General features: G+C 36.0%; 1 protein-coding gene across 2 annotated transcripts; it reads right to left on the reverse strand.

Annotated features, from left to right (window-relative positions):
- Window positions 1-28: 28 nt before the first annotated feature.
- UVH3 (5'-3' exonuclease family protein) lies at window positions 29-22,007 on the reverse strand. 2 transcript variants are annotated; one of them, XM_017844086.5, is made up of 14 exons: window positions 21,484-22,007; window positions 21,156-21,364; window positions 20,931-21,051; window positions 17,552-17,629; window positions 17,383-17,436; window positions 11,638-11,819; window positions 9,647-11,384; window positions 8,832-9,026; window positions 7,097-7,182; window positions 4,983-5,277; window positions 4,764-4,900; window positions 3,223-3,307; window positions 1,570-2,088; window positions 29-1,067 (listed from the first exon to the last, which is right to left on the reverse strand). In XM_017844086.5, exons 1-14 carry the CDS (start codon window positions 21,820-21,822, stop codon window positions 399-401), a joined length of 4,707 nt encoding a protein of 1,568 aa, XP_017699575.5. In that variant the 5' UTR covers window positions 21,823-22,007; the 3' UTR covers window positions 29-398. The 2 variants fall into 2 exon arrangements, with proteins under 2 accessions (XP_017699575.5, XP_088564871.2); XM_088708745.2 differs by lacking the exons at window positions 20,931-21,051; window positions 21,156-21,364; window positions 21,484-22,007 and adding an exon at window positions 20,614-20,690.
- Window positions 22,008-25,577: the final 3,570 nt, after the last annotated feature.

Raw genomic sequence — 25,577 nt, forward strand, 5'->3', positions numbered from 1 at the left:
AAAGCACAATTTGACAGAAGAAATATAATGACGGGTACAAAATGGAAATTTCGAGACCCAACTCGTTTATAGCCAAGACCAAATGAGCATGGCAGACTTTGCCTGCCAAAGAAAAAATGAAGTTTACAAGATGTTGCTCATCAGTTGAGCTAGGTGGTTTCCTATTACACACAAAATTAGAGGAATTCGATGCTCTTCTAACTGATAAAAAGCAGGCATTTTCTTCAATGTTTTACCGATAAGTTCATATAGCACATATTTTCTCTATTCCAGTCCTGTACTTTCCTTTTGACATGTGATTATGTACACTAAAGAAAATGGGACATACAACACCATCAGTAACACTAACGTGAATATTATAGGAAATTGAGGACCTCAGGATATTGCAGCAGTACCTGTCACAACTTCCTTCTTTTTCGTTGTAGTGAAGGCATAGCACTTAATCCGGGCTTGACCTCATCATGTACTTCCAACAAATCACCTAAAACAATGTCTTCTGATACTCTCTTTGTACCTTCGTTTCCAGAAATACAACCCAAATCCAAACTTTGAGTATCTTTAGAAACACAGGACATTTCCCCTAAGGGCCCGACTGAATCCATGACCGGACTTGCAGCCGGCTGAATTGCTTCACCTTGTAGGTTGCTTTCATCCATGCAGAACCCACCTCCACTGTGAAGGTAGTCACCAGAAAAATTGCCCTTAAGGGGACTTTCTTTGCCATAATCAAGGCCAGAGGCTTCTCCAACCCAATCCTCATCTTTGCCAGCTGAACCCTGCATTTGGCTATCACCTGGCTGGAATGCATCCCCCTGTGCATCGTTTTTGTCCGCACAAAATCCACCTCCCCTTAGAAGGGAGTCTCTTGAGAGGCTATTCTCAGGGTGGCTCCCACCTTTGCCAAGGATAGAGTCTCTAATTGTAGCACTACCATCTTCCTCAGCCAGTTTGTGCTCCACTGCAACTTCATGCAAGTCATTTTCATCTATCCGGTTTGATGAAACATTAAGCTCATCAACTTCTAAAACCTCTTCTGCATATTTTACATGCTTCCGTGGCCGCGTTGACTGGAAAATTTAGCAAGTGCAGAGGATCAAAATAGTGTAAATAGAACAAAAAAAGTGGTAAGACTGAAAGCTTGCTATTTGCTAAGGATACTTTACAAGGGCATTGCACTAAACAAATACATAGATTATAGGTTGTGCACCATCAATTAGCACACCCATCAACCCAGATATATAACAGGTGAAAATGCCCCTTAGAAGATTCAAAAAAGCTACACCAACTCAATGATCATTATCATCCTGGAAGTAGGTGATATTGTATCTAAGGTTGTCTCACCAAAACAACTTCAGAACTTTTGAGGCATAGGTAGAACGTTAGGCAACCACCATATTAAAGCCTTACCCCAGTTATTTGGAGATTTTAAGAATCCATCTTCCCCCAGCAATATTTTAGATAACTCATCCTTTCAAATAATTTAAACAACAGCAAATGTGAATAATTATGTGAAAGAGAAGAGCACATTCAACAACAAAATAACATACAGGATTGTGTAACTTAACTTACCCTGCGTAATTCTGATTTGGCTTCTGGTACCTCGGTGTGACTCTCTGAAGCACCTGCGCAAGCAGCATCGTCACCAGGTTCATAATTAAGTTTTTCTTCAGTTATTCGTCTTCCTCTTCCTCTGCCTGTCCCTCTTCCTTTTCCTCTTCTGCTTCCTCTCACATTTCCGCACAATCCACTTTGATTACAACTTTCAGATTCATTAAGAATAACCGATTCTGTAGCCACATCCACTGGATGCATATTTTTGCTCCCGGTGTTCTGTTTTCTTGGTTGCTTTGAGACTTGCCTTCCTCTTTTAGTCTTAGCATTGGAACAATTATCAGATGTGCTTCCCTCTGGCATAGAAGGGCTTAATCTTCTTTTTTTTCTGGAACTGGAGTCTTCTTGTAGAAGATCATCTGTCAAATCTGAAGAACAGGTGCCTGTAATTCCTTTTAGGGCCTTCTTGATTCGCTGACTACGAATCTTTGCAAATCTCTCATTGAATGTAAAAAATGCCTCCAGCCGCAGCTGAGTCTGTATGAGAGAACAAAAGCAACAGAAGCTGCATCAAAAAATGTAGAACACATTTCCGTCTTTGAGCATCAGAATCAAACACCTACAACACTGCTAGTTCACACCATGGTGCCAACATCCAGTCAGCAAAAGCAAAGTCATAGAAAAGCAGTTATTGTGTTCTGAAAAATCATATCAATCAAGTAAATTATAAAGACTCTAACTGAGTGAGAATCATTGTGTATTGAAATGGTAATGTTCTCATTTGTGAGATATAAGCCTTAATTTTACCGCTCAACAATTTGTTACCTGTCCAATAACTACAGATTGGAAAAAAATAAAAAAACTTCAAACTAATGAGTAAATCGGCATGATCATAGTAAACTAAAAGATTTCATAAGGGACCAGAAGATTTCTAAGTTTCTAGCATTTAAATTTGCAGCCTAAACCTTTAAATCAATGGTCATTGGTCCCTGCATCCCCTGTATGAAAAGATCATGGCTCAATACCAGCCATTACTCACCTTTCAAGAGGCATATGCGTGACTTCCCTACGACACAGAAAATGGAGAACAATACCCCTGGAACAAAAGTCTACGGATAACTTCTAAGCTATATGCCTGAACAGGAGTATGAAGAAAGATTATTAAGAAAACAAATGCATTGCATTATTTTCTCACAATAATAATATCCATTTGTTATTTCCAGCAACTGTGATCTTCACAACAATAAATAGCACACATGGTAAATTAATTAAAAAGAAAAAAAAAGAATTACAAATGAGCATGATACTATAAAGCTTTGACTTTCAATGTAATAATTTCAACCTAAAAGTTGAAAATATAAGCAGAGAAACTATGAAAATATAAAGCAATTCCAACTAGAATAGCAGTAGGAAGATGTACAAACTCAGGAACAACATGAAACTCAATTAAAATGAATTAGACATTTTGTGAAATCGAAGGTGGGGAAGAGGAGACAGATAAACTAGAGAAATTTTAATTGAAGGTGGGAATAGAGGCAGGCAAGCTATATAAATCTCAAAGCAGTTATAAGCTATATAAATATCAGCACATTATGGACATCTTGGCAACAATAATCAATTAAGAGAAATCAAATCATCAGTCAAGTTAAATAATTGATATAAGGCATTCACCTCATGTTTGCTGTACTCATTTAAAACAGGTACAAGCAATTCATCAGCCTTCTGGTTACCCCACCCAAACCTTTCCCAGCATAACCTGAACGACAAAGGTGTCAAAGAAAAGTATAATGTTATATACATAATTGTAAGATGGAATTAAATACAATGGCTTCCTTTCTTCTTTCCAGTACAATTTTTTTCCACGTATATCTCCTTATCCTTGTCATCTTCTCTCTTAAAGTCTTTAGTTTTGTTTTCAGATATGGAAACCTTCTCAGATCTGACTTTATACCAACTTCCAACTGATGTTTCATGAATCCAAATCCCTGATCAATGCTACCCTTGACACTTTCTAAACAAGATAGCAAATTTTCAATAATATATCTTTCAATATAACAGAAAATTCTGCTAGAAAGACAAGATGGATAGCGATGTATCACTTGAACAGCCAAAAAGCTGAAACATATATTTCCTAAAGTACATGGATCAATTCATGGAACAAGTAACTCTTCACTTGTTAAGAGGATCTATTCTTGCTTCAGAAGATAAGATACCAAATAAGGTGATGATGCCAAAGTCATGGCAAGAGCACTCCAAGATGCCGTAGTATATGGTTTTAACACAGCACAAGAAAAGGATATAGTGACCCAAGGTCATCATACATAAGAAACATATAAGCAACCAGTTTTCTTTAAAAAAATAGATGATGTTTAAACCTAAACCAGATAGCGTTATGCTTGGATAAAATCATTCAGCTAAAGAAAGAGGCACTAAACAATATACATGCTGAAACATGCTTCCATCTCTCAAGACAAACTTGGATGGGAATGAAAAGTTCTACAACCTGACAATAGTTGCTTGTATACAAATGATTAGAATTTGATACCGCCTCAAGTTTCTCTTCCTCGATTAACATTATTATGAGTACAAACAATCAGTGTCAGATTCTCCAATGAATAGCCTTACTCCTTGTATCAAGTAAAGTAACATTTACTTTGATCTAAAATTTTTTAACAGCTTATGAATGACTAGTTTCCTTTGAAAGGACATGACATAAACATTTCAGATTTATATCTGAATGATCAAAAATTTAAAGAAATGGAATTCCCTAGGCATGATCACTAACAGCTGATGTAAAAGACTATTTCTAGTCTGTACACACCTCTGATAAGGTGTCAATCAGCATAATATGCCTATAAAGACAACCTGATCAAACCAATAAGTTCATAAAAGAATTCTAAAAGCAAATTGTGTTTCCTCACATTTAACCTTATGCACCATCTACAGGATCAAAATATAAATCTATTACATAGAAACATATGGTTCGGAACTAGAACAAAAGATGTATTTTTTTAATATAATAGTCAAATAGGGCTAAAGACATTTCACATCAAGATAATGTAATGCCTTTTACAGTTAAAAGGTTAGAAACTATTATACTTAGAAATTAATACTTAAAACAAGAAGTAATATAAGATGGTCCTAAACAATTCAAATGGAAACTCAATCTAAGATCACTTTGTGAATCACAATGAAGTCATGCTGCCACTCACTTGCGAAGTAGAACCAAATCTGGCTTTCCCCATGAGAAAGGTTCTGTTGATTCATCAACTTGTGGAGAAGTGTATGCAGTAATAACTGACTCACTAGGAAAAGATGGGGGAATATGCCAGTTCTTGCTAACATTTCTCTGTAATTTAATTCACCATTAGATGTAACAAAATAATCAATAACAGAAAAATGAAAAGAAAGAAAAGGAGGCATAAACTCACATGCTTACTCATGAAGACATCTTTAATGTCCTGAGTGCCACTAACAGATGGTTGATCATCATGGCCTCCTGAGACAGTTTCTTCAAACGTAGACAGTTCAACATTTTTTCTCATTCCATCTGCATCCTCTTTGCTTGCTTTTGACGACCTTTTCCTTGAACTGCATCCAGTATGAGAATCAAGTTTCTCCAGAATAGATGGATCTGGAGATTCAATCCATTCCCTGAATTTGTTAAGCCCATCTTCCTCAGCAAATGCATGTACAACTTCAATGGCATTGACAATTCCAATTCCACTGTATCATAAAATATTCAATAGTTTAGATTTTAAATAGAAATGCCCAATTTTGCACTTTGCAGGTGACAATAGAAAATTAACCATTATTCCTGGCACAAGCGCCAAGTTCCGAGCATATCTGAGCATCCAGCACTTCAATCTTGGAAAAATTGTTAGAAGAACCAACACTTCCAGACACCACAAGTACATGCATATGTTGCATTATGTAATTGATGATATGGGGAAAAGAGGGTGATGCTTCAACAAAAGTGTTGGATTGGAGGGTCTGGCACTTAAAATGACTAAGACTTGGTGTTATTTTTTTTGTACCTACTGTCCTGGTAACATTCAAAAATATGACCCAAGTATTAATGTTTCTGACTGATATAAGCAGGATGCCTTTTTGGGTGCCAAGGACCAAATGTTCATGTCAAGCAAGCATCCAAAAAGTTTTGGCAATCAAAAAATAAAGCGTATAGTAATGATGATTATGAGACAACAATTTCATATTGGAGAATCCACAGTGGCTGGATATCTTACAACTGAAACCATACCATAAAGTCAAAAGAGAAGTTTCTCTCGAGATGCCTTTTGGTCTCTTAAGTCAAAGACGATTAGCCCCTTCTGCTGAGATCTTATTTTATACTCTTCAGTCTTACATTTTGTGCTCGGTTGACAAAAACTTCAGCACAAATATTATTCCAGCTTCAACAGGACAAAAGGAAAGATGAAAATAAATATAAAAGACTTGTTGATGGTGGAATGTAGAGATCCACAAGCCAATCATTGGTGGAAATAAGATCATGCCCCAGAATTAGAAAAACTAGAAATGCAAAGGCTACTGAAAGTTATGGAAGATTAGAGTACCGTAAGACAAAAGTGCAGCATAAAATCATTTTACACAAAATATTGCTTGAGAAAAAAGGTAAGAAATTTATTTACAGGACAAAAGTTGAGATATAAATTATATTAGATTCATTACAGCAGAGGATGCCTTACACCAGAAGATTTTGAAATCATGGGGAACTACAGCACTTTTCAAAATCATTAAAAGAGAATTTACACTGAGTGTTTATGGTTGAAGGGAGTTATTATGTGGGCAACAGATTTATTTGATAGGGCTACAAGGTTTTAAGGACAAACACACAAGTGGGGCAACACTGATAAATTGGTACAAATGAGTAAGACAGATATAATTGCAAATTATAGTGGAATCAACTTTAAATAGATTTTGTAATCGACCCTTCTATTTTAGCTTATATAATTATGATGATGTCAAAAAAAAATCTTATCTTGAAAAGTTATGACCAGTATTTTTAATATCCAATATCTTTCACTCGAGAAATTAATGAATACACAAACACATGGCATGTAAATGAATAATTTACTTTACTGCTTAGTTAGTACATGATTTCTCCCTCCCTATGACTATTACAGGTACTTCTCCCTTATGCCGCAGTACTTTTTTAAATTTAAGAAGTTCCACAAAATCGAAGTTTTCTGAGTATTTCTTTTCTAGATACCCATACTAAATACAGAACGCTCATAAGATTTGTCAAAATTAATATAGCTGTCTCAAGAAAGTGGCAATCTGTTCTATTTTTTCGGTATTTTTTTCCCTTCTTTTTGGTGGGGAAGTCGGGGGGATGATGGGGTTAGAATATCTTGATGTCGTCCTTTTAATCAGATTTCAGGTTAATCTCTCCATCATATAGCTTATTTTGTCATTTTTTGGTAATTGTGGCATGTGTTAGAACATCAAATGCATGTGCAATGCTGCTGCAATGACCAATGAAATTTGACAATTCACTGACAGAAGGTGCACTGTTGTAACTGACCTGACTCCTTCAGTGTAATCACTTCCAAGAAGCAATGCCATGCGGATTATGTTCCCTCTGTTTAATCCAAGCTCACTTTCAATATCCTAATACAGCAGAAGCAATGTCATGCAAGGTCAAAATCAAAATGAAATATGTGTATGTGTTCCCATAAAAGCACAAAAAGCTAAGGCTGTGTTTGGCATTGTTGTCACTTTTTTTAAAAAAAAAAATAGAAACAGGAAATCTGTTTCCACTTTGTTTTTTCAGATTTCTGACAACAGAAATATGTTTGGCAGTCACCATTTTTTTCCCTGACAACATAAAAAAAAAAAACTGTTTGGTAAAAGCAAAAGTAAAAATTCAAAGAAATTGTATTTTCCCTGATATTCTCTAATTCATCTTCTATAAGACCTACAATGAGTAATAGACATCATGCTTAACAAGTCTCAAAACTCAGTGACTACTAAAAATGTTTTGAACACATAATAATGTTTTAAAATGTTTTAGAAGACTGTGTTTCTGGTTACATCGAATGTATCCATTCTTACTTCTTATTGATCAGATCACCTAGGTGTTACAAGTTGATTTGAAGTTACATTTTGTGGTGCCTAGATTGGGTTGGAAGATGATGACTTCTTCAGAAAGCAAGAGAAATGTAGAAACCTTTTGGTCAACATCTTGGACTCCTTTAGCCTGCATGGACATTTCATCATAAACCCTTGTTAGGGACTATGGGCACTACAGGAGTGACTTAAACAGAGATGAATAACCATTGAACTACAATCCCATTGGAACTTGGACCCTTGGTGATCCTAACTGGTGCACTTGCTGATCCATAAAACGGCAGCAATTATAAAGATGCCAAACAATAAACCTCATGGAATACAATGCTGAGCTCAACTGGTGTTCTATCGGCTCTGCACCACCTAAGGTTCAGCTATTGCAGGGAGAAGAGAAGAAAAAGAAGCAGAGGAAGGGGCGGTAGGGTGTGGTGGGGGTCCAACCTTGGTGCTCTTCATCAGAGAAGAGAGAGGAGAAGCGGCGAGAGGTGGTGAGAGACAGTGAGATCGGGGCATCAAAGGGCCGGCGAGGCTCTAACACATGAGAGCTAGGGGAAAAGAGTAAGGGAGACGGTCCGGTGAGGCTGGATCTGCCGTAGGGGATAAAAGTCAAGAGAAGGAGAGAGAGAGGTAGAAAAGAGGACTTTTACAATAGGTCGGAGCATCAGAGGGTCGCGGCGGAGTGTCGGAGGACCACAGTGGAGCGTGGATTAGGGTGCGAAGGAGATGGAGAGGGGTGTCAGGAGGCATGAATAGGGGAGTTCACCGCGTTTAAGCTATTTAAAAAAAATCAGAAGTCAAAATTTCTCATTTCCAGTTTTTTCATAAATAGTGATTTTTTTTTAAAAAAAAAAAGAGAAAGTGCTTACCAAACATGTTTCCTGCTTTAACTTCGGTGTTTCTTTTTTTTTAAAAAAAAAAGAAGGAAAAAAATCATACCACCTGGGGCCTAAGTCTCACAAACAGAAGGCAAAAAATAGAAGTGGAATGTCGAAATGCTGCAGAACTTATTTGCATGAAACAATCATAAGGAAAACTAAATGAGCACTTGTTCAATATATAGATTCTCTGACTAATATGTCAGCATGCAATTTAAGGCTTGTAAGACAAATCCAGTTGCAAACCTTACATTTATCAGAATCAAATTTACAAGGAAAACACAACCTAATGCTTGAGAGATTACAGGTGCAAACCTTCATGAAATATGTCTCCACATATTTTCGATCATCAAAAATATTCTTGTAGACACTCCGAGCTCCAAATAAGAAGACATCAGAATCATCAGTTACAACGCCATCAACAAGTTTTGTCATTTCCATATATGCACACTGAGCTTCTGCTTCCATAGGTGCAATTATATACGGCAACCCAAACATTTGAAGCAGTTCCTACAATTAGTCAGAAGAAGAAGTGAAACTTAAGGCTTACTCATTTAACATCATCAGCTTATGTATGAAAATAAAAAAGCATTCTGTGTATTTAAATTATCCCATCAAGCTCCAAGATTGATATGCAGATAAAAAAATCATAGTATTGTAAACTATTCTCAATTCTTCTTATTTGAAAAATCTTGGTTTTTGTCATTGTGGTGGTAAGAGTATTTGATTGTGAAAGACAGATTACATAGACCACAAAGCACTGTCAAAGTCATGGTGGTGATAGATATAAATGGAACTTTGATATTTCCAATACTCAGAGTATTAGATGCAAAAAAAAAAAACCTAACTAATTTATTTTCATCCTTCGACGAACAATTCTAAAAACAGATGTCTTGGAATTATTAGAGGATTGCTTCCTGAAAAAGATATTCCCCTTTACATTACTACTTTTGATTAATTTGATGGTAGAGACATAAAGCAAATAATGATGAGGGGTATTTTCTTGGAATGAATAATAAGATAAAATATTTTTTAGTCAACAGAAAACTGACAACTAATTATAATCACTATAGAAAGAACCAAGTTATCAAGTAACTTTGACAATATTCAGAAAAGGTGCTAAGCAACACCTGGCATTCCGCAAACATCTCACTGCTCACAGTTTCTGCATTCCGCTCTAGCTTCCGCTGTTCATTTCCAAGGTCAAAGCATTCTTGTCTAAGAAGTGAGATTTCATTATCCAGATGAGCTTCAAAGAGATCCGTGTGATCATTTGGGCACTCCTGAATAGTAGTTTTAACTCTGACAGAATCAGGAATACTATTTTTCTCAATAACTTGTTCTGGCTCTTTGCCATTGTTATCGACTGCTTCTTCCACCAAGGAACTCTTTTGAGAATACTCATCATTATTACCTTTTCCAAAAGCAAGGCTTGATTGGGAAGCTGCACGGTCATCATGGTGAGCAGCAGAAAGAACGGCATCAGGAACACTACTCGTGTTAGCACTAATATCATAACTAGTCTCAGCAAATTCATTTGTGGATATTAAATTATGTTCATTTTTGGCTACTTCAGAAGTATCCAAGCAGCATTGCTCTATCTGACCTAGGTGACCATCAACAGGTTCTGCAGATGGAACATTTATTTGATACAATGCCCTTCCGCTCTCATCATCTTTTGAATCATTCATTGGAGACGATTTTCTATCAACATCAACTCCAGATGAAGTTGATGGAGAAAGATGCTTCTTCCCAGAATCAGTCATCTGCAGAACATCCTGTCTGCTAGCATTATCATGTTGTCCATGCTCATCCATCGTAGCAGACAGTGGCAGACTTCTCCCAATATGGCTTTCTAAATGAACATTAGTGTCCCTGCTACTTTTTGAAAGTGTTGAATTGTTAAAAAGGGACCCAACAAAGCCTCTATCTTCACTAGATTTCCCTAAGATTTGATTTTCTGAAGTCATTATTGAAGATTTTCGTTTTTCAAAATCCTCAAGGCTTCTCCTTATAGCTTCTTGCATATCAGCTTCTTCCTCCAGCAATCCAATTGAAACAGACTTTTCAGATTTAGCTTGCCTGGGAGAAGCAACTCTAGGAACATGGCATACCCCATCCTCCCAGTCCACTTCATCTTCTTCATAACTGTTCCTTTCTGCCAAAAATGATTGACTTTCCTTGTGGGCACTTTTTTGACTTCCAGCATTTCCCTCAACCATTCCCTCCTCCCAAATGCATTCTGATTCAGATTCACTTGTGCTTCTATCTGGATGGGAATTTCGATCAAATAAGTTTGCCGTTGGACTTCCAGAAACTAAATGATGAAATAGATTATCATCTATGTCCTTCATTCCACTGTCATCTTCTGAGAAGGATATCTCAATCGCATTCTTGTTGCCAAGAATAGGTGACTCATGAAAACGATGGTTTTCATCTTCTAGAATTAATGCCCCATTTTTTGTGCTGGTGGTTTCTCCATTTCTTTCATTACTTATACATGCACTCAGAGTCAGACTATTTTCAGAAAGACTCTTTGAGACATTAGGAACTTCTTTGGCATTGGTAGGCTCTGGATCTTTGCAGCTCCCTCCCCATACCTTTTCCTGCTCATACTCTTTCATCAAATCCAAATTCCTTTGTAGATCACGCGTCATATGCATTCCTAGTCCTCTAACTCTGCTAACTCGAACATGCCCCCTCTCATCACAGTATGTCTCAACATCAGGTCCAAAATCTCTGATAAGTTCACTAACAGAAACATCTGTAGCAGATTTAGACTGGCTAGCTGGATTTGAAATCATTGGCTTTTCCAATGCATGATGATCCACATTTCCACTTTTTTCAACTCCTCTTGACGTAAGCATCCTGATTAAAAAAGGGCATCAATATATCAAAAAATAAATGAATATTCACATGCACTTCTTTAAGAATCCATATAAGGACAATCATGTTATGAGTAACCAACTCCACAACTATCTAGATGCACCACACAGCTAATACCCAAAAAGGTGTCTTGCATAAGATTTTCATGACATACACACATCAACATACAATATTATCAACGAGCTGTGCACAGAAACAGCAATTAACAAGGAAAACATTATAAAATAGTGCTTACTGTTTATCACCAGTAAATGATGATGAAAATATGAATTCTCTATTGGCTTCAGAAGCTATCCTTGATGTTTGCACACCTCCTAATCCCCTTCCAGCAGCTTTCTGTACTTCGTCTATCTCCCGGCGGAAAGCAACAGTTTTAAGATATGATTGTATTTGTAGTTCAGAAAATTTTGCAGGGGCCTGAAAGATGGAAAAGTAATCAACATGCATGCTCATTAAATTACTGGTATGCTTAATCAAAACCAAAGTAGAACTAAATCATATGGAAGAGATGGAATTACACAGATTCAACTAGCCAAGAAGAAAAAAGTGTTGCATGTGGACGCCACAAGAACAATAATTAAATAGTTCTTCAATTTCCAGCTGCAGTTACTGAATTTCCATGATGTTTGAAAGTTAATTGTTGACCTACTGATCGAAGAAGAATTTACACACTGACATGCACCAGCAAAACAGAAAGTCATTGGTTATTTACACACGCACGTCCAAGCAAGGCTTACCGAATGGTTCGGGACAAGATACGCCATACCGGCCCAAATCGAACAGTACGGAACGTACCATACCGTACCGATTCGGTACCCGTATCCGGTACGGATGGCGTACTGATACTCGGTACATCCAAAAAACTCTGTACCGTACCATACCGACACTGTGCTGGCGTAGCACCAGTACGGAGTCCGGTATCGAGACGACGAACCTAGTTCGAGGGGTACTGAACTAGATTGGTCGGGGACTGACATAGTTCGCCTTATATATACGAGATGGTCTGAGTCCCCCCTCTCTTGGCCCGCTTGCTTAGTTCAAGAACCCCCTCCCAATTGCGTGTTCAAGTCCCCAACCCTTGGCAAACACCCCCTCCCCCCCCCCCCTGGGGCAGCTACTCGCGATGATCCCTCCACCTCCCCTTCTCCTCTTTGATCCCTCCTAGGTTTTTCCAACCCCAAATCCCACCCCTCCCTCCCTCCCTCCCTCCCTCCATTCAAAGCTCTCCACCACCACCCCTTATGCTCTTCGATCCCTGCTCCTAGGGTTCTTTCTCTATCTTCCTCTCTCCTTTTCTCCCTCTCCCTCTCCCCTTCCCTCTCTGACTCTCCCTATGTTGGTAAGCCCTGGAACAGCACAATACAAACCCATACTGTGTCGAACTAGTTGCTAACCAGTACACCCTTCGGTAACAATTTGACGAACCTTGCCTCCAAGTATAATAAAATACATATTATGTAACATAAGTCAGAACAAAAGAATATAATGCAAAAGAAAATTATTTTGTATTATATCTTTCGAATACGAATATATAGAAAGAGAGAAAGTAATTTAGTTGCCGGATAAATGACAACAACTAGACAGCTAAAACTAGAATAAGTTTATAGAAAAAAAAAGTTTTGGAAGAGTTATTAAGACAAAATTGTATGAAGCCTACATCAAATGTCTACAAACATAAAAAAATTGAGAGAACTCAACTATCAGCCAAGTTACAGTCATGTCAAAGCCTCAATCAAGTCCCAGAGTCAAATGTCGAGACTTAGTAATATATTGTACAATTAAAGAAATGAAATCCTTATAAACACCAACAATCAAGGTAGAGTATCATGTGTATTTATGTATATGTAAAGATGTACATAAAAACATAAAATAGAACTTTATCACCATAATTCATGATTTAGCATGATTGAAGGCATTGATAGATTATATTCTGAAGTTGCACCATGATTAAAGCAATAATCAAACAAAAATTATGCGAGGAATTAGTTTCGGATATAATATGCTATCAACTGTGGTATCTGGGTCTCAATAACAATGAGAATAGATGATGTGAGCAAGTCAAGATGGTGGTGTAGGACTACTAAAATCCAAGAATGAGTTTGTAAGTGCATGGAAGGAGCAGGTTTTGAAAGGGAGGGAGGGTCCACATGCAATCAAAAGATCACCATTGTCGGTGTTGGCAATGAAGTGATGGTCATGTTGTGGCATTGCATGGAGAAAAGAATACAAGCTGTGAAGTTGAGGGGACCATGAGTCCATGAGTCCATGCACATACCATGGTGGAGGAGGAGGAGATGAGCAGATAAAGTCAACGAACCTTTATGTAGTGCAAAATAGCACAATATGCCTAATATGGCACAATACAATGCGATTGGGGCCTAGTTTCCTAACATCGGGGCATCCAGGATTCCCTATAGTGCATTATGTGTGATATTTCATTCCTTGAACCATATAACGAAATGGATGATCCATGTCTAGCTATTCTGGTCAAGTTTACCAAGTTTGAGTTGACTCAACAAACCCAACTTGTCCAAGTTCTAGCTTTTACACAGTTTAAGTCCAAGATCCTATCCAAACAAAATTTAGATGAGTCAGCTCAGTGGATCTTTCAAGCACTTTGATGAGGTCCAAATCCTAACCATGCACTAGAAAAGCTTCTTGTAGCAACTATTAGAGAAATCCAAAGAAGCAATGGTTGCAATGTTGGATAAAAGATCATCATAAACTCTCAAACAAAAGTATGCTATCAAGGTCATATCTTCAAGAAATTTAGAAAGAAGTATTTTGGTTTGGCATCCTTGCAAGCTTCTCTAATAAAATTATAGAAGCAAGGTAGCAACTATTAAGTAGAAGCTATAAATCCTACTAACTACTCTACTAGAGATATTATGTGTTGCCCCGTAAAATTTTGCATTTCTACATTGTTTCTACATGCAATATATGACTATGAACATATATATCGGATCACCAACCACACAATGGATTGTATTGCAACATTGTGAATTCGACACTTGCTCATTGAGTTTTACAGTGTAATAGCTTAAGGAGCTCTAGGATCATTACCGAGACATTGCATTACTCAATCTCATGTGAGTTGGTTGGCTCTTACATAATATCTAATCAAACAACATTTGAAGCTTGGCAAACTGACCACCTATTTACCACCAAAAGTTTGCAGGGTCCATAAGTTTTTTGTAGGTCATCAAGAGCTCTCAATCTAGTAGCCAATGATTGAAAGCTAACAGAAATCTTTTGTCTGACATATTTCTATTTGACCTTTAAACAATGCTAGTAGAGGTTCCAGTCCACATTTCAAGGAACATATGGTTACAGATAAACAGTGAGTTATGAAAACCTTAAAAGATAAAACTCCTCCAGACCCATCTCTTGAGTCACAGGCTCAATCCTTAATTGAATTTGGTGACCGGCTGCTTAACTTTTGGAACCCAACTAACCAGATTCAGGACTACCGCAATACTGCTCATGTAATTCAAATTTTAAAACCAATTTTGTCCATTCTGAATATTTGCAAGGCTTATTACTAGGACTCATAAGCTTTTGACACATTTGGCCCATCTTTGCCCTTTTTTGGTCTAACATGCATTCCATCTTTGTCCTTTTTCTTACAGCAATTCATATGAAGGCATGGTCCCTCACTCTGTTCATCATACCAAGCACAACTACCTATTCTCATGGACATTCATCATAGTGCAGCAAACAATTAGGTTGTGTTGTCTTCCACCAGATATGACCAGATATCCATCTTTGACAGCTCTAAATTAACTAATGCCAATAAAGATAACAGAATGATGGAATCCAGAAACAGTTGTTGACACTAGCTAGTCCCCAGAATGTAGCATTAAAAAGTGTTGAAGCAAGTTCACAAAAATGATGTTTACATACACACACAAAAAGAAAAAAGAAAAGAAAAGAAAAGCTTCATAACTTTATTTTGACATCTATATATATATATATAAAGGACTGACATTTTAAGACTCCTACCAAATGGATGTTCTGGTCTAAGATCCCATTGACATAGAACAGGACTTGACTGCAAAAATGCCTATTTTGCTAATGAACACCAATTATCAATGATTGTGTAAATAACATCTAGCCAGTAGCTAATACCTTTTAGTCGTCTTCAACATGCTTCTCTGCCCATGTCAAACATGCCTAAGGGAGAGATCCCCAGCTTACATCTACTAGTTGAGGTGATGAAAGTCCAAAATAAGGTGGTTGACAATGCTGAGGTCGTAACCTAGGAGCTCATGAATGAGGGGGACTCATTGAAGGAACTCATTGAACTTGAATATACAATCCTCCCAGGTTGTTCGATCATACAAAGGATAAGTAATCTCTTGCACATGCTGATATATTATGTTATTTATGCTGACTCTTAGTATGTTGTTGGAGCTGAAATATCTCTTGTCATGCCCATAGACCTTTTTCTTTCTGCATAGTATACATAAGCAATGCATCCACAATCTCTTTATTTGTGATTTCACTACCAAAATCGAAGTCTTTGCTCAGTTAAAGCATTGTATAAGATATTTTGCTGGTCAGAATAGATTATTTTAAAACACTTAGCCATCTTACAAATGCTTGTCTGTTGATCAGATGTGTAACACTAACAAATTGAACACTGTAACTAAAACAATATACAGGACATTGGTTCTAATGATGAAAAAGATTTTAATAAGATAACTCGCATATGAAGTCATTTAACCAATGTGTTGGAAGCTCATTTTATGCTCTTTCTTTCAGATAAGATTTGAAACCCAACATAAGAGTTCTGTAACTCAATTCCTATGTTTCCATCTTCCATGATGAAACAATTCCATCCTCTGTTCTGGCAATTTTATGTTCAATTGCCAGCAGATCTGACTGACATGAGAAACAATCATATCCTCTATAATTAGCATAAAAGATTTAGCTGGTAAAAAATGGAGGAGGGAAGTGCCATGGCAAAAAGAGTGACATGTGCTAAGTAACAGATGTAGCATTAATCCCAGGAGATCAGCACCAGCTGATGAGATCATTTATCAAGCTGATGTTCAATCACAAAGAAGATAATATATTGTCAAGAAACAAATGATCCTTTGACTGTAAAGTTCTATATTTCACATTAAGGTCAAGTTGGGAAAGCAATGCTTGTCAGCTTTTACGGAACAAGTCAATCAAATTCCTAATTCCTAGTTTTTATCCCAAGAATGATAGAACATGCGGTGCCAATTCCATGAATTTCGATAATGATAAGCCACTGTGAAATTTCAAGATATTTATGCAAAAAGGATACTTGCTCAAATCAAATCTAAATCAATATTTAAGCATTATGTTTGATTACCAACTTTAATGGGGCATTCACATGAAACAGCAAAGCCAAATTAACTTGGGACTAGGGTGACCTAATGTTAAGTAATAAAGCAGCAAAAAGCACAAATATATCTAGATACAAGCAGAATAATAATGCATGTAATATCTAAAACTGTTTGTTTTTACCCAAGAATCTTTTGGAACAACTACACCGAACAACTGACAATAGTTCCCAAAGACTCTTACAGTCATATCTATTACTCAGTCAAGGAAGTTCAAGGTATGAAACAAGGTTAAATTTCTAAATTCTAACGAACCAGAATATTTCTTTCTCGGCAAAAAAGATCAGTGGTATTCATCAAATAAAATGATGAATATACCTAGATAATGTTGCTGTTTCAAACTACCATAAGATATAAACCATCTATGTAAATCAGGCTTTCAGGTTACACTTCACACTAAATCATCTATCTATATCAGAGCTTAGACATGCAGCCAAAAACTATGCAACTATATCACAATCAGTGATGACAGAAAATTTGCAGTTCAGAAACAAAGAAAAGAAAGAAAGGAAGAAAGAAATGGAGCTGCTAAATCATGATATCACTAAAGTAATTACGGATGATCAGAAGTTACTAAAGAAGATTCATGGTCTTCACTTCTATACCTTCTTAATTTTCTGGTACCTCTGCCTGTTTTCAGCCATCACTCTCTCCCTCATCTGTATAAGAGAAAAACCAAAAAAGAGATGTCAGAATCTGAAGTCAAAATGAAGGATAATGTGATGCTTAGCAGATAATGGACATAACCAACAAAGCTTGTCTGATGTTCTCTACCTGAACAAGGAGATCCAACTGCATCGAGGGAGGCAGAGAAGCTAATACTGTTGGGTCAATTTTACCATGTGCAATTGGCTGCAAGAACCAACAAAAATCCCCTATATTACAAAATCTTGCATATATGAACAATTCATTTAGCCATTAATAGACTAGATAGCTCTGCTAGATTGAGAATTTAAGATTATTAATGTTTAAAATTAAAAAAAAAACAAACTTTGTCACTAGATCACCTTCATCTGTATAAACAAAATAAAAGTTACTCCCAAAAAACAAAAGAATATATCCAAAATACCTTACTATTAGACCAAGTGAACAAGATCCTGATAAGGCACTCACCACAAAAAATTTTGCAAGCATCGTTTCTAGACAAAAAAGAGAAGAAAGTTTCATTAGTTTCAACACCTGCTTGCCACTAATAGTGAACACACTGCAAAAACCGCAGAATTGAAGGTTTGACATCTCAGCATTGGTTGGTTTCAACTAAAACACCACATGAGTTGGTTTGGCAGTTTTAATCATAACCAAAGTTTTAGTTACAATCTCCATAAAATGGGGAAAAATTAAGATTATTAGAAACTAGGTGATGGCGGATGTTAGCAGCAGGCTTTGACGACCTATAAAAGGCACCCTAAGGCTGGTTCTAATGTTCAAGCCTTGATTTGAAATGTGTTGGATGACATGGGACCTTCTTGGGATCTTGCTTGAAGTCAATTAGTCATTATAGAATCTTAATTTTATGTTTCTCAGCAATACTACAATGCTGGTTCAGTTTTATTAACGTTTTCTTTAAGTTTTTAGAGTCAAAGCCTCAGAGCTATTATTATAATTTTCCAAATTTTCTGGGGCCGAGCTGTCATATGGCTTATGGTTTGCATGTTAGGTCTATTTATGTTTCGGGGCTTTATTTATGGTCTTTAGTTGGGTTTTATTAGTCAAAGTTACAGATTTGTTATTTGGAGTCCAAGTTATCATATGGCTTATGGTGTTTGCATGTTAGGTCTATTTATGTTTTGGGGCTTTATTTATGGTCTTTAGTTGGGTTTTATTAGTGAAAGTTATAGATTTGTTATTTGGAGTCCAAGTTCTGGTAGGAGCATGAGTATTAGAACTCTATAAATAAGGTTGTAATCTCTCATTATGAAGGTAGTCAAAATTTCAGAGATTTTTCTAAGCAATTGTGCTTTCTTTTAGAGTTGTATGATGCAATTCTAACCCTAGGTGTGATGCCTATATTCCTTAAAAAATCTATCTATGTTCTTCTTCTTCTTCTTTAATTACAGCACCCTAATTGGATATGATTCCATCTCCACTAAACCCTAGCAACCAAAAGTAACAAAACCTATAGCCACCCATCTATCAATTAGCCTTCAATTTCACAGAACAAGCAATTTTTTTATTCCCATTTTTATATTCCTAGATCACATAAGACTCTCAAAACTTCATCTTTTTACCTCCATTTTGCACCTAAAATGCTCCCCATCCATATAGCAACATAAGCCTTAGCTTCTTACACAAAACAACCCATTAAGCATCCCTGAATTTTCCCTAATCAAGGTTGTCTCCATCAGTAGGATTTGTAAAAAAAATAAAACAAAAGGAAAAGCAAAAACAGTCAAGAAAATAAATTAGACATAACTTTTAGATATGTTCTATGTCTGAGACCATATACTGTATTATTTTCATTCCTTTTATTCAACAGCTGTAAAAAAAATCCTAAATTAAAATAAAGAAAAGACATAAATTTTAGAGTGTCATATAATATTTATCATTTATCATCACAATGATGGTCTAACATTTAAATATTTAAATGTTCATAATACTTAAGCTCTAGGTTAGCATAATCTTTCAGCATATTTATTTCTATAACTATGGTTTAAACCAGATATCAAGATGCCTTTGGCTCTTCTCAAAAACTCGAAAAACTCACAAAGATATGGAACTTGCAGAAGAGATACAGAAATTACTTTACCTGTAATAATTTTGTCCCTATAAGTTGATTGTAACCCAAACTCCATAACCAACCCAAGTATCAGGTCAAGTCTGACTCAAACAGCACTGTTGTGTTTTCAGTTTTAGAGGTTTGAGTAAAACTTCAAAATCATCCTTGTCACCATGATTTTCTTCTCTTTCATGGAAAATGCTCTATCTGACCTCCTTTAACCTTTTAGGAGAACTCATGATTTATCATTTAGAAGGCAATGGAGACTGATTTTAACTTAACAATCATAACAATGTCAACTGCATGCTATTGCAATTATCAGTTTCAAAAAGAGCTTTAGCGGCCTAGTAATATTTGCTGATAACCATTATTATAAACTAATAAAATGGAGTGTAATAGAACTTCATCCCTCTTCTCACAGGAAAATTCTTCATCAGCTATGATTGAAGTCTATAAAAACGAATACCACTTCAGTGAATCAATCATGCAGCATTAGTGTCTTGCTATACATGGCACTCACATTAAGTACGACACGATCATCATCCTCCTTGCAAGATGTATCATATTTCATGCTTTCATCAACTGTAGCGGCCAGCCTGTAAGATTAAGTGCAAGGATAGAGGAAGTTTTCCTCCAAATGAGCTGACTGAGGTCTACTTGCGACTCCTTTGCAGCCTTCTACACCAAACCACATTTTGCACACCTTCACCAAGCTATCTGTAAGCCAAAACATGTTCCATGTGCCTAGTCTGGTTGTTATACAACTTCACCAGGTGCTTGTTTTACTAATAGCTCACAATATTATTTATCACTACAGGATGATCTTCATGAGATAGTAAAGTTATCATATTCTCTCTCAAATATGGTTACTAATGGTAATGATTCTCCCACTAATGCCCATCTAAAGAAGCGTATTCAAATACAACTTGAGATGAACCTTTGCCCTCATATACTTTTCAGGTTGCAAAGATGACTATTTGTCATACATATCTCCATCTTGTTTAAACTCTGTCTGTATTTCTAGTAAATTCATCATTAATAAGCAAAAAGATTCATTTGACGGAAAAATTTTTCTTTGGAACCATCATTCCACCTTAAGAATTGTAACACAAATTCTTACCATCTTTTAGTCTGTTGTCATAACTTCCTTAGTAAATATTCCAGAGGTTTAATAAGCAAAGAAAGGTACTTAGATTCACTTTTGTCAAACACATCCACTGCAAAAATTATCACATCCACACAATTAGTGAAATGAGCAACTTAAACTTCCTCATGCTCCATACATTTATAAATACCCTAACAATTTGTACTTGAAATTCTAACACTTTCTTCTCAGACTAGTGTTATGTAATGAGTGAAGTTGCAAATATATGCAAAGGCAGATGGAAATGGGTGGTTGAACCACTTCATTATTAGCTTAATTTAAACTAGACTTACAAAGATCATCTCTTCATCATCATCATCATCCCCTTGCTCCAAAGATGGTCCATCCCCTACAGATGCCAGTTCACTTTCATTAAATTTCCTCTCTTCTTCAGCCGCAAGCGATGCTGCCAGCCTAAAGAAAAGCATAAAGAGCAACTTCGTTACAAAAAATAAAGGACCTTTTGCAACTATTAAGAAAGACAAAACAATCCAAGGTCCCAACTTTTTGGTACTCACAGCTCATCCAGACTCTCCTGAGTGGAACCCCCTCCAGCTTTCTCAGCACTCTGTCGACCATCGCTTCCACCTGCCCCACTTTCCTCACCTGACGACAACACCTGCTTTCCCTTCGATTCATCCATAACCTTCTTCCCCTTCAAATCATCATCCTGCCGCCTGCTGTTCTTAATCTCCGCCGCCAATTCTTCAAGTTTCCTCGCCTTGAGCTACAATAATCAAGAACTAATCAATCAATTAAAAAAGAGAGAGAGAGATAAATGAACGTTGCCCCAAATATTGAAAAGAAAGAGAGGAAAAATTTTGATTTTGAGGCAGGGGAGCGGACGTGATTGAGGAGAAGCTTCTCGGCGGTCTTGCGGATCTTGGCCTGGGCGTTGTCGCGGTGGCGGCGGCGGGCAGCGAGGGTGCGGCGCTTGAGGGCGGGGGTGGCGCCGTCGAAGACGAACACGGGCTTGATCCGGAGGAAGAGGAGCTTGCAGATGCGACGAAAGAATCCGAGGAGGTGGGCGTTGTGGACCATCTCCCCTTTCTCGTCCCGCATCGCCTTCATGAACTGCACCATCCATATGCTCGCGTCGATCGCCAGCTTCTTCCCCGCTAGGGTTTCCACCGACACCCGCCGCCCCACGGGGGCCAAAAGCTCCCACAGCCCATGGACTCCCATGCCCGACGATTTGGATTTTGTTCTTCTTCTTTCTGTTCTCTTCTCCTCCTCTGAGGTTGCTTGTGCTCAAAAGCTTTCGCCTTTCTTCTTCATCCTCTGCCTTCTCTTCTCTCGGGTTGCCGCCAAAAGGAGTGCGCCGGTTCCGGGCCACGTTCCATCGTTTGCGCGCGTGCTATGCACGTGACATTAAAGTTCCTTCCTTCTTGATATTTCTCTTCCATGTTAAAAATAATAATAATAATAATAACACCTTGATTTATCTCGCCGAGTGTAATTACGATTATCATATTAGTTTTAAGATTATTTCATCTAATAGCAGTTGAGTCATACTTGTAGATCACAATATTTGAAGATGCACTATCCAAAATTGGAATATATAAAATCCTAAGCAGAAGGGCAAGGCCACCTAGGCAAGCCTTACTTACAATTTATGTATCCTATATCTCTTTCAGCCCTTACAAATCCTTGGAGATCAAAGAAAATAAAGATTAGTACAACATGACCGATGAAAGAATGACTAGCTCTTTTTTTAACATATTTTTGAGTTCGCATAATAGATGATTATGATAAAAACTAGGCTACTACAAAGGCGTTAGGTCAGCTTGTCATCTAACTTGACTTTGATCCGTTTGGATCCAACCAACCCAACTCTTTAGATCGAGGAGTAAAGTTTGTAATATGATCCATTAAATTTTCGACTCAACTTAGCTTGTCTCATTTTATATAATTATAGGTGGGGGCAGTCCTTGACTATTAAATATTCTAGACTTTTTTTTATTTCACTAAAATCTATCTAAATTCTAAAAAGACAAAATCTAGATTATAATAAGGCCTAAAAATAATTAACTTTTATAATGCATGATATGTCATATTCGCCTCTTAATTTGGAAGTATGACTCTTCCTCCTCTTCTAAAAGCTTTTAGAATCCAAATACATTGAAACATCTCTTTTGAAGATTTTGAGTTCTTTTTTCTTGTTGAACCAGATTTTCTATTACCTCTTATTTAGAAGTAAGACGAGGAATTACTAACTCTAATCCATTGTATGGTTAAAGTCTAGGAATGTTAGGAGACTAGTATGTTTTAAATTCTATACAAAATAAAAAAAAGCTATTAGGATTATTAAGGGATATATTAAATTTCTAAGGGAGTATCTAATGGGGGTTATTTTTTGGATTGATAAATCAAGAAATTAAACTGCTTTTATATAGCTAGAATACACATCGCTATTACTAAATATTTTCAATAAGAAAGATTCTAACATGAATTAGATGTTAGTATAATTTTATCATAAAATTATTTAAAATCTATCTAGTAGATTATGTTCTCGATCTAAATATGTTTATGTTTTATTATTAAAATAAAAAACTATGAATTCAGTTTTCAGCCATGAAATTCTTATTATGCATATAATCATGCAATTAATTTTTAAGTAAAATAGAGTGTCTTTCTTATCAAAGAGATTTTTTTATCTAACACTGATGATAAGGACTAATTTAACAAAAAAGACTGATAATTCTAATATGTAATAATATAAAGAATATTTTACATAATTATTATATATTGCATGACGTAGTTATATTTTCATATCATGATGTATCAATTATATTATAATTCTGATACAATAGTTATAGTGCACGTGGCTACTATTAAAGATTTCAAATATAGAATAAATACCAAAAGGTTTTTTTTTTACATGCCTAAGAAGCTCATATGCCTTTTCTTGAAATTATGTAAAACTTATTTGGCATATTGTGTCCTTAATTTAATTGAGTTTACATTTTTTCTATAACTAATAAATCACCATCAATTTAGATTTTGGACGTGAAATTGTTATCATGCATATAATTATAGAAATCCTAAGTCAAAGAAAATCCATAGTCCACCAATGTGATTATCCCTGGGACTCTTATAAATAATTTTACATTATAATCCTAAATTTAGAGTTTTTCTATTTTTTCAGAGTAGTAAGTTATAAAAAGCCGAGATCTATGTCTATGGTCATTTCTTTCCACCTTAGAAGTCCTATATCTAAATATCTTGGAAACCTTGCTTATGTCACAACCTTTACTCTTATCAGATTAAATTTGGGAGGGCAAAAATGAATTTACAATGATCTAGATCCTAAGGTTATTATTTATTAGATAATAGTCGAGCAAACATCTACAATTTTTTTATATTTTTTTAGTCTTATTACAATTTATTATTAGTTTTCTGCTGATTTTAAAATTTATAATTTAATAATAATGATGTTAATTAGATACATATGCATATCCACCCGTATTATAACTAGTATTCGAAAGATTCTCGATACATTATATATCTATAGATATAGTTGACCTGCAATGCTATTTAATGTGCTATATACCTATAGATATGGATAACCAACAATGCTATTAAAGGGGTTGTTTGGAACCTACAATTGAATATATAATGCAACTTAAGTTATATGCAATCAAAATTGCATATAATTTAATATTATATGGACAAATCTACTTTGTTTGGAAGGTTATAGCCGGAGATACCATAATATCAAAGAAGTAATTTGATTGCATGCAATTATAAAAGATATGACCATTGCATAAATGATGTAATGAGCTTACTTTGGCTCCTAATTTATATTCCTACTATCATAATGAGAGAAGATTTGTAGTCAAATACAAGCTGAACTTTTTTTAGACTATACTGCCCTTCTTAGTATTTCAATATAAGAAAAAAAGAAAAATTATTAGTGCTTCTACTCCTAATGGCATGAATCTCAAGACTTAATTGAAGGATAAAAATAATAAAGATAAAAAGATCCGACTTGTGACACTTTGTCCTTAAAAAAGGTATTTAAGAATGTTTGAAATAATCTTTATAAGGAATAGAATTATGTAAATTTAGAAAATCTATTAGGTGATGAGATAAAAGGAATTCTACAATCCTATGACGATTTTTTTAGAGAAAGAATGATAATAAATATAAATAAGATAAACTATATATATATATATATATATATATTTAATAGTATTATTTTTTTTACTAGGTGTGAATGTAGAGCATATTTGGATCTTTTAGCTGTAAGCACAATACATGCCAGATACTTGCACACAACAAAGACGATAGAGAAGGGGATCGAGATAAAGATCGGGAGGCTAAGAAGGTTTTGGGAGATAGTAAGGATGCAAATGAAAAGAGCGAGAGGGGTGACAAGATGATGGAGATCGAGACTTCATTGAGAATGGAGCCATTACATACATATCCTAAGACAAGGGATAGTCGCACTCCACTTTCTCTTATTGACATGGAGAAATATCGAGAAGAGGTTACTCATATTGAGTGCTAACTGCTTGAGTTGCTGTAGCTCATTGTATAGCTATTTTAACTAGATAAAATTGCAGCAACTTAAGCTACAACCCCGATATATGGCTTAAGTTATTGCAATTGCTTACTCAAGAGATCATCTTCCAAACATGTGGGTTGGAGCCATCGTAGGGAGGTTGAGTTAGAGGCCTCCAAAACAGATCCTAAGTGACAGTAGAGGTGGTGATCAGATCAGATTGAACAAGATACATATCAAGTATAGATAAAATAATCTGCCAATCCAAATTTAACTTGTTTATTAAATAGGTTAAAAGTTTAGATTCGAATGTGATCATTTTATTAAGTAATGTAGCTCAATCTAGATTAAATGGTCAAGCACTGCAGTGCAAGAAAAGAAATTAGAGGGGAATTTATCATTTGAGTTCACATCCTTTTGCGACCCCCAAATT

Source organism: Phoenix dactylifera, chromosome 12 (assembly GCF_051530095.1).
Source record: "Phoenix dactylifera cultivar Ajwa chromosome 12, Ajwa_hap1_PhDact_Kaust_v1.1, whole genome shotgun sequence".
Lineage (NCBI taxonomy): Eukaryota > Viridiplantae > Streptophyta > Magnoliopsida > Arecales > Arecaceae > Phoenix > Phoenix dactylifera.